Raw genomic sequence first — 10,494 nt, 5'->3', positions numbered from 1 at the left:
CTTAATTTTTTACTTTGCTCTGTGGACAGTGTCTACCATACTGATGCATACTGTCTACCATTCGACCATACTGGTGGATAGTGTTTACCATTCTAATATATGTCTAAAATATATGTCTAAATATATGTCTATTCATCCTTATGGACCATATGAAACATGTAAAATGTCTTATCAAATACAATAAATTAAAGCAGTAAATAAACAAATGTGCCTAAAAAGTGGCACTGTTGCATTTTTTGTCTATACCGGACAGTCTTAATGGGATTTTAGCAACTTTAGCAATTTTTTAAACAATTTTAATTTATTAAGTTTGAATTTAGTTTGATATTTTTTTCCCCATTTATTATATTCAGTTGGAGAGTTGAGAGTTGGGCCCTTGAGCAAGGCCCTTAACCCTCTCTGCTCCAGGGACGCCGTACAACGGCTGACCCTGCGCTCTGACCCCAGTCTCCAAACAAGCTTGGATATGCGTAGAAAGAATTTTGTTGTACTGTACATCTGTATATGTATATATTAGAAATAAAGGCATTCTATTTCTATTCTATTCTAATTAACTACAATAAAGACATCTTACTAAGTGTGCTGAGTGGGTTGCCATTTAGTTATGTTTATTCACATACACTTGTTTTAGTATTTTTTATATTATATGTAATTAAATACTTTTATAAGAGCTCACAGAAAGTGTTGTCATTGATGTAACTGATATGCATTGCTGTCAAAAGAACACCTGCTTACGATGAACTTGTGTCCACAAGGACAACATTAAAAAATCCTTACAGACATAGTGACCTAAGACGAGAACTGAATCCAGATCCCCAAGACCCACGTTGCTGAGCTGCACTTATTCTACCAACTCAGTCAACCATCTGCTGATTGTAATTTTTTTTATGATGAGGGCAGTTGTAGCCTAGCGGTCAAGGTACTGGACTAGTAAGCAGAAGGTTGCTGGTTCAAACCCCACCACTGCCAGGTTGCCACTATTGGGCCTTTGAGCAAGGCCCTTAACCCTCCATTGCTGAGACTGTATAATGTAAGTCGCTTTGGATAAAGGCGTCTGCTAAATGCTGAAAATGTAAATGATGAGTGTCATTAAAAGATTTTATTTAACTGTTTTTAATCCAATATTAAGTCCATTTATTAAAATGTTGGTAAGAGTCGCGGTGGGTCTGGCACCCACATGGCTGTTTTCCATAATTATATTAAATGCATGTGGAGTATAGCCAGCTTTTAGTGTATACAAAAGATTAAAAATACAAAACTAGTTCAGTACACCAACTGCGCACTGGTCTCACTTGGCAACAGTGAAAATGTTGCTGGATGAGGGTGTGTTTTCTTACAAGCTTGACTGATGACGCATAGCAAAGCTCGTCAGTTGTAAATGACTTTGTAAATCACTTTACATCAGCTGAGCACCACTAGTTCACCAGCCTGTGTTTTACTAGTCCAGCCGAGACTGCGAGCCGAGCTGTCCCGAGCCGAGCTTTCCCGAGCGGAGCCGAGCAGAGCCGAAGTAGATTAACGTGCTGCTTCATTCGGCTACCAGCAGCTTAAAGCTCAAAGTTCCCCCTCATCTCCAGGGTGACCGGTAAACGGTGGCGGAATTTACCCACTCCACCTCACCACCAAAACACTGGATCGTGCTACTTTCAAGCTGCAATCAGAGAGTATTTTCTGACTACTTACACGGCGATACGGATCTGCTGCAGAAGCTGGACTTGTGCTTCATCTCTTCTCTGCTCTCACTTCAGGGGCTGCAGCAGCAGCAGCAGCAGCAGCATCACACGTTTAATGTAAGAGCAGACCTGAGAAGACTTCGATGATTTTCTGCCATGATGCAGCTTTAATCGGTTTAACAAGAGCTCGCAGCGATCAGAGATGTCGACCACAGTTCCTACAACCCTTTCTACAACCGGCTCTTTTGCTACTTCTACCAATGATCCTCAGTCTTCAGATCAGCTCATAGTCGTTGTGGCTTCATGTAAGTACAAGTGCTTCTTAAATACAAAAAAACCTCAACCTAATTTACCAACGTTACCTTATCAGTATTACAATATTTTGGATAACTTCATTTATTTTGGAAAAAATTTACATGTAATATAGAATATATTACCAGAGCATTAGTGATCAATTTACTTTTTATCACAGTTCATCTGCCTTGCACTATATGACCAAAAGTATTTGGACACCTGACCATGAGCTTGTTGGACATCCCATTTCAGAAACAAATAGTATTAAAACAGGGTTACATCTGTGGGATCATACCAGCTATAACAACAGCCACTCTTCTGAGAAGACTTTTCACAAAAGTCTAAAGTATGTCTGTGGGAATTTGTGCTCATTCAGTCAAAAGAGCATTTGTGTGGCTGGGTACAGCTGTTGGTCAAGAAAGCCTCAAGTGATGTTTCAGTTCATTACAAAGCTGTTCAGTAGGGCTGCAGTCAGGGCTCTGTACCTTCCCTACACTGTTGCTGCAATGTTAGAAGCGTGTAATTTTCTGTATAGAATTGATTTTTTACACCTGTTTGCAATTGTTGTGACTGAGAATAATTAGAAGGGGTGTCCCGATACGTTTGTCCATATTATACCGTTTTATATTAATTATGTAACAGCATGGTGTCACATAACATTATATGTTAAAGTTGTGCGTTAGTACATATTAATACATGATACCAGTACTTGTAAACCATAACAACTTTCTCTGTCATAGTAAAATATACTGGATTCTGGAAATAAGTCCTGGTTATGCATTTTAATAAATCATGATCCATTTATTCCAAACTTTGTAAGAGGAATGTCAATGAATTTAAATAATTAAGGTTATTCACAAACTCTAAAGTTTCTATTAATCAAATATAAATGTTGGTCAGTAAAAACATTGTAAATCTTTTCTTTGTAGCTTTAGGTTCACTATTTTTAGTTTTTTAGTGCATCATACAAAATGCCCCAGCTCTCCTGGACATGATGTTTGTAATTGTAGTAAATAAGTCATTAGTTGTAAAGCTGTAGTTGACATTTACATCTTTGAGTCATCTGCGGTAGGCTATAATTAGCCTTTTGCGCTTTAGTTTGTCACGTTTCTCTTGGCAAACTGTCTTTAATTCCCTAAGGTTAGAAGGATTGCGCTGGAGGACTTGCAACCTAGAAAAAACTAATTCAATTTTTTTCTGAGATTCATGTTAGGAGAATAAACAGACCATACAAGCACCTTAATCTTTTTTAAATCAAAATAGTCTTGAGTTATTATGGTTCAATATTGGGGGTTGTTGCCTTTTAAAACATCCATTCAGTCAATTCAAATCCATTGGTCAATGAGATACATTTTTGCTCTAATATATCCTTTTCAATCACTACATGTTTCTTTTAATGTAATGCCCTCTTTCTAATTGTCATATATGTTTAAATTCCTGACCTATTCTGTTTAACAGTGTTATTATTAGAACCCATCTATTCAGCATTTGTCTTAGTAAAGCAACTGATGAATAGTCATCAGCATCAGCAGCATGATTACCACTTTGATTAATGACTCCCTTTTCTTTTTTCTCCTCAGTATCTTGTCTGGGGCTTTTTGTGATGATTCTGCTGCTGGTGTGTCATATCTACCGCAAAGAGCCTTGCTGCAAGACCACGTCTTGTGAGGACACTAGTGAAAACCTGGTAAGACACATTGCATCTAACTCACACTCCTGAAACCACGCTCAGTCCAGAGAGTGAGTAGAGATAAAGCCGAGTCAGCCCTATCGTTACTGTTTTGGAAAGGAAAATGTGCTGCTGCTGGTTTTATCAGCAGTGGTCTGGAAAAACATTTCCTTCTTCTGGTGATATCTCTGTTAAAAACCCAACACTGAGACATCTTTGTTCTCTGAAGATACCCCAGCTTTATCGTAGAGCTGTTATTAGGAACTATTTCGGTCACAGATAAGGATAAGATGTGGATTTATGAATGTGTGAAATATTTAAAATCCTGTAAAAATTTGCACTGTGCAGTTCAGACTGGCTTGATTGTTTCCAAACACCTGTTGAATGCTAGTGTACTCGGTCTTGGTGAACTATGGAAGTGCAGAGGGGGGAATCTGTCCGAGCTCTGCCACACCAGCTGACCTCTCTCGCCCTTTGTGCTTTCACACATGGTCTCGCAGTGGTGAGCTTTCTGACCTCCAAGCACTGTGGGTAGCAAAGAAACTCCCATCCACTTTACTACTACGTTTTAATTAACAGTTAAAACACTCCTTCTCGACTTACAATGGTCAACATGTGCTCTACACTAGTAAATTTATATTTAATTTTTTTTGTTTCATGTTCGTGTTTGTTGCTTTTACTTCCTTCCATTCTTCCTTCCCATCACTCCTCTTTTTTGTTGTCTTTTTATTCTTTTGTCCTTTTTTGTTCTTTCTTTTTCTTTCTTCATTATTAGATTAGAGGAAATGGGACCCAGGTCAATACGAAACCCCCAACTCCCAACCCCCTGCAGTAGCCCAAAGATCATAGTTTCCTCTTCCTGCTTAGTGTCAATCTCACAAAGATCCAAGAGGAACTTCGAGCTTATCTTAGCAGAGCAGAGACAGTCCGTTACCAATCTCACCCTCACATGGAGGAAACCCGTACAACTCGCCCACCCCCTCCAATGTCTAACACCGGTATAAATAGGTAGATGAAAACATACTCCTGTTCCAGAAAAGTTGGAAGTGATTTGGTTATTATTGAAACACAAAATTATTTTTTTGCTAATAAACAGTCATTTTGTTGTTGACACTATTGAATGCCAATGCCCTTTGACATGTTGGTCACTCTCTCCACAAATGCAGGTGTCTTTATTAGATTATTAAAGTCTGACAATATCCCCAAATTGATTTGATGATCAGATTATTAGTGTGCATTTAAACATAATCCATGTTGAAAACACCTTTCATTGTAGGTGAAATACTTAAATGAGAAGCCAACACATACTAAAGTAGGTACAAAGAGTTTAATTCTGTGGGTGATGCTATTAGCTGTATTTTTTTTTTTTACATAAACAACCCTTTTTTCTGTTTTCCAATAAACAGTAGGTAAACCTTCCTGTGGGTGAAGGGGCAGGTCTGAAAGGACAAAAGCTTTACCATGCTTAAAAAGGCACTCCACTGAGGAGGACGTCCCTCAACTTCAGTTCTGATTTTACACGCTTGCGCTTTTTCACACTGCCTGAATCAGGGTGCAAAACAAAAGTATGTCTCTCTTTTTTTGTGAAAAGCCAAGTGTCCTGAAAGTGTGAATCCAATATGGGGTGAACTTTGACCTCACTTTTACCAAATGCGTCTCTGTCAGTTTGAGTTGGGATGGGTGAGGGACTAAGCACGTCAAAGCGGGTGACGTCAGCGTTGAAGTCAGGCTTGTAATCTGGCTCATTGAGCATTTCAATGCACTGTTGCTCAGACACTATGAACGACTAAAGTACCTGAAATTAACATAATACATAGGCTTGTTTTCAAAATATATTTATCATAATTAGTTTAGTTTAAAAAATGTTGTTTTTTTTTGTAATATACTAGTTTCAGAACATTTAATTTGTTGCGGAGGGTTTACGTTCATTACATTGGGGTCTAAGTTTCAGTACATTTCAGGACTTACTTTTTTGGTTCTGCATTTACTTACTCAATCTACCTCCTGCATGTGTTACAAAATAAGATAAAACAGTACTTGTGACCAAAAATACATGGACATGCCTTTTGTTTATTGAGTTCAGGTATTTTAACTACACCTGTTGCTAACAAATGGCTAAGAATTCCTGACCTTAACCCCACTGAAGAGTTTTGAGATAAATTGGAATTTCAATTGTGAGCTTTCTCATTCATCATCAGTGCTCGAACTGACGAAAGCTTTTTTTGACTGAACAGGTATCTGTATGTACAGTATATACAGTATATATACAGTATGGGCTAGTCCCAGGCTAGCTAACGTATCTTTTCACTGCCTGCCACCCCTCTGTTGCTTAGTTTGTTCACCTGTTACCTGTCATTTACTGGCACTGCTAAAACTCAAACTCTGGTCTCTGCGGAGGCAGACGAGCACATAAGACTGCTGTGCCACCCAATCGCCTTCTTAAAGTATATTTTATTCCATTTAATTTAGTTTCCATGTTTTATTTATTAATCTAATTTTAAAATGTGTACAATGGTGTAATATAGACTGTGTTATATATGTTGAAAATCTGTTTTGCTTTTCTAAATAGCAGAAAATGCTATATAGGGCCAGATGTTTAATTATTTTACCCTTAAACCTTTTAATGTGAAAAGATGTAAAAAGAAATTACACATCTTGAGTGTTTCTCTGTATTTAACTGTTGTGTTTAGGATCCTGGAAGGCACACCACGTTACATGCTGTCATTCTAAATATACCAACAGGTCACATTATCTAAGAATGTGGGGCTATAAAATAAAACACGCTCATTAAGTAGTACCTACAGTAGAAACAAGAAAGGAACAGGGCAAGGCTTTTAAAGCGCTAGTCTTATGGGCTGGTTACCAAGTGCCCAGATGACACAGTGTGAAACTGCATTGTTGGGGGACACAAAGGGTCCCATTTAGGTGTGGGGTAATCACGCAGTGTCCAACTGAGACAGAAGAATTTGCCTACATCACACACTAGCGGCCTGGCCTAATCTTATTTTGGTAGAGAGTGGGTGGCTGCGAGGAAGTTGCTTGGTGGTCCAGTCAGTGGTACTATCATTTATGACTGGCCAGGTCTCATGCAAAAGTGAGAATGCAAGAGGAAACAATGACAACTCAAATAAGAGAACATGAATTGATCTAGTGATTGATATAGTAACCGATCAACTGTTCATTCATTTATTCAGTCATGGTTCCAGCAGGTCCAGAACCTATTCTGAAATCACTGTACAGATGGCAAGAATACACCCCAAATAGGGGGCCAGTAAATCCCAGGATAACACTCAGTTACTTATTTATTTATTATATTTACGCCCAGGGGCAATATACATAGCATGTTTTTGGTTTCTACTAATTGTCACTATGGGTAATTTAGACGTTTTTAGACTCATGAAGCAGACATAGTTTTGAGTTTTGTTTTGTGTTCTCTGACAGGAGGCTTCGTCTCAATACTTCAACAGCATACAGAGTTTGGTGGGCCCAACCTGTGTCGACTTACCTATCGAAGGCTATAATAACTTTAACCCTGAGGTAATTAAGTACAGGTGTATGTTTAAAATGCCGTTTTATAGGGCCGTATTTAGAGATGGTGATTTGGGTCAGAACCTTAAGTGGTAAAATAGGTCAATAGATCTGTGGGCAGATTTATAATTATGATAGTGATGTGCAGATGCACAAGGTTGCTGAGGATGCCAAAGTAAAGAAATGGAATTAATTATATCTAAAAATTTGCAAAAATGCAAAAAACACTCCTTCCTAAAATAAAGGCCAAAAAGCACAGGCACAAGATTTATGTTTATTTAATTCATATTTATAATAAGGAGATGTATGTAATGTATAGGACTATTGTATTAATGGACATGATACTAATGGTTTACTGCATATATAAAACCATTATTTATGCTGGATTCACAAAATGTGCACATTTTACCCATCCTATAGAAGCATAGGTTTAGATTTACTTTGAAAGTACACATGCGTGCATCTCTACTCTGAATGTAGTCCATTGTGTGCATTGTGTAGTCCATACTGAGCTACGATCATAATCATTGTTACCTGATCTTGATTTAACCTTTAATCAGAATTTTTAATCTGTCTGGCAGTCTGGGCAGCTGTTTTATGTGGGCATGCCCAGCACATACTGCATTCCTCCTATGGACCCGAACATGCCCCGTCTGCCCTCTTATGAGAGTGTGCGTAAGAAGGACCGACAGCGGGAGATCCACATGATGATTGCAGACCGCTTTGGACTAAATGGACCCATGCCAACAACAGAGGTTAGTCTCTTATTAAATGGGTCACTGTGTTAAGTTAGCATTATCTGGGGCATCTGCTTTATAATTAAACTTAAAAGATTCGTGTTGTGTAAATTATTCTCAATTTTGTCTGCACTAACGTGACCTCGTCAAAGCAATGAGGGTTGTTCAGACCCAAAAAGCTATTACCTACACTGTTGTCGTGGTGTCTATTTCGGTAGGCTTTGAAGTTGCGTTTGTCGAGTGCTGTTTAATGTAGGAGTTACACATGAGCACACAAACTAATGATGGAAAGAAAAGGCTGGTCAAACACAATTAATCCTGAAAGTAAATAGCTGTGGAAAATGTTTCGTATTGTTCTTTTCTCTGCTTCTCTCTGTGACCCTGTTAATGGATCATCCCGCCTGCCCCTTCATCCAGTCATTTGCTGTTTTCTTCACTCAGTGAGGGGCGTTACACTATGCCTAATTACCATGTCTGATCCAAAACCAGAGATTACTACTAAACTTTCACTTCTCAGATTCAAACAGCTGCTCCTTTGTAGGTCAGCATTTTTCAGCTGAAGAGGTTAAAACGGTGTGGCTTTAATATTAACCATTACAATAATTAGGACAATACACTGTAAACACATTTTGTGGCACTAAAAAGAAAAATTTTTTTGACAATGGGTTAATCTTTGCTAGCTATTGGTTAGCCTCTTTATAATGAGTAGCCTCAATGTTGTACTTACACACATCTCTCCTTAAAACAACATTAACTGTCTTAAGAAAATGTGCACACTTTAGGTACAGTAGTTCGAGTGACACGCCAAGAGTCCTATTACATACAGGTCTATATGGATAGAGCTCAGTGGCCTAAACTAAAAACAAAAGCAGGTGTGAGAAAATGCAAAAGGCAAGCAGTGACCAAAGGTGTCGAACTATGCAAATTTGTAATGTATTTACCTACAGAATATGTTAACAAAGTAAGTTTTTACATTGGAATTTAAGTCAGGTCACAAAAATGATTTAGATACGTAATCTTGTTCATTAGTTGCCAAAAAAAAAGCAAATTAGTTTCTGTGTTCATGTAATTTTCAGGTTCAGTGTTTTTCATTATTAATCTAATTCTAATTTCAAGACTTTCGCGTTTCGACCAATACTGACATTACATTTACATATTTAATATGAATTCCTAATTAAGCCAACTCTCCACAAGCAGTAGTTTGGTTCCTATGTATCTTTGCTAAACCATTGTGGCTATAACAGCTTCTTAAAAAAAAATTTTGCCTTAAGATTTCTTGGGGTTGAAGTTAGCACCCTGTGCAGGCCACTGGAGTTCCTCCACACCAAACTTATCGAACTATCTCCTCCTATCTCTGACCTCGCCTTGTGTGCAGAGGCACAATCATGCTGGATAAGGAATGTGCCTGACCCAAACCATTGCCACAAAGTTAAAAGCATGTAATTTATGTTATATAATTGATTGTATACATTCGTTGGCAGTTGCTGTGGGTAAATAACCTGAACTCAATAGTTAGGAGGGGTGTTCACACACCTTTGGTCATATAGTGTATGTCCATGGATCAGATCATAAACCATATTGAATTTCTTCTTATAACAATCTTTAATTTTAGGTCAGTATTGGCCCTAATACCAGTATAACTAAATTAACTACTGTCTGTTCCTTACAGCTCCCTCCTACATACGAGGAGAGCATTCGCCAGGCTCATCAGTCCATAGAGGTTCCATTTGATGCCATACCAGCAGGAATTCTACAACCAGATGTGGACTTTCAGCCACCTATGATTGCCTTACCTCAAAATGAGACTCTACCTCAGACCCCAACCTCACCTGGTATTAATTATGCCAATAACTATTTTTACCCTGAACCTCAGGCTGTTGTGTATCCTGCAAATATATTGGATCAGACTTGCGATGATCACCACCAAATGAGCGATACAAACATGGAGCCATAAGGAGAACACTGCCAGTATGTGCCTCTTATTTCACCTGACTTTGCTGCACTGCAGACTGGAACTTTGCTTATCAGTGACTCCTGACAGCAGGAAAAACAGGATATTTTACTGGAGCTTCTAGCAAAAACAACAAAAAAGAAAAGTGCTGCTGTGAAAAGTGGCTCGAACTGGGACTAAACTTTCTGAATCACTTTATAATCTCAGGTAATTCTTAGATATGGATCTTGTGCCTACTAGAGAGAGATTGACATCGAAACCACCGGAAACAGCAGATTCATGTCACTTTAAAGAAGCATTTAATGTTGTTTCTCTAGTTTTATTACCTTTAATTATCTTACTGTTTAAAACAATCAACCTTAAACTATGTAAATAGCTTATTTCTAAATGTTTATAAATGTTTTTGATCTTTGGTAATAGATTCTTATGTTTTCCATGTAAACTACTTCTCAGGAAATAAAGCTCAGGCTTAGAGCTTATAGAATTAAAACATCTTGTGTTTATCTGTTTTGCTTTAAATACCATTTACGCAGGTCAAAAAAATATTGAAATTTTTTTCCTTAAATGTAATTTAAAAATTTTAAATACAATTTGCAAAGGCTTGATACCGATAACACTGGTCTACTGATTCAGATTAGGCCT

At 37.9% G+C, this 10,494-nt stretch overlaps 1 protein-coding gene across 1 annotated transcript; it reads left to right on the top strand.

Moving 5' to 3' along the window:
* The first annotated feature begins 1,430 nt into the window (after window positions 1–1,430).
* On the top strand, window positions 1,431–10,315 carry si:ch73-364h19.1 (uncharacterized). Its single transcript, XM_062984735.1, has 5 exons — window positions 1,431–1,978; window positions 3,548–3,654; window positions 7,078–7,173; window positions 7,746–7,919; window positions 9,571–10,315. The coding sequence occupies exons 1-5, from the start codon at window positions 1,876–1,878 to the stop codon at window positions 9,853–9,855; spliced, it is 765 nt and encodes a 254-aa protein (XP_062840805.1). The 5' UTR covers window positions 1,431–1,875; the 3' UTR covers window positions 9,856–10,315.
* The last annotated feature ends 179 nt before the right edge of the window (window positions 10,316–10,494 follow it).

The sequence above is a fragment of the Trichomycterus rosablanca genome, chromosome 22 (assembly GCF_030014385.1).
Source record: "Trichomycterus rosablanca isolate fTriRos1 chromosome 22, fTriRos1.hap1, whole genome shotgun sequence".
NCBI lineage: Eukaryota > Metazoa > Chordata > Actinopteri > Siluriformes > Trichomycteridae > Trichomycterus > Trichomycterus rosablanca.
Note: the sequence above shows the minus strand (reverse complement) of the source record. Positions and strands in the feature narration are given on the sequence as shown.

Bases quoted from the DNA above. Each gene is read 5' to 3' on its own strand.
- si:ch73-364h19.1 (XM_062984735.1), top strand. From the start codon at position 1,876: ATGTCGACCACAGTTCCTACAACCCTTTCTACAACCGGCTCTTTTGCT. The intron at 3,655-7,077 runs GTAAGACACATT...GTTCTCTGACAG, and splicing joins AGGACACTAGTGAAAACCTG to GAGGCTTCGTCTCAATACTT. The intron at 7,920-9,570 runs GTTAGTCTCTTA...TGTTCCTTACAG, and splicing joins GACCCATGCCAACAACAGAG to CTCCCTCCTACATACGAGGA.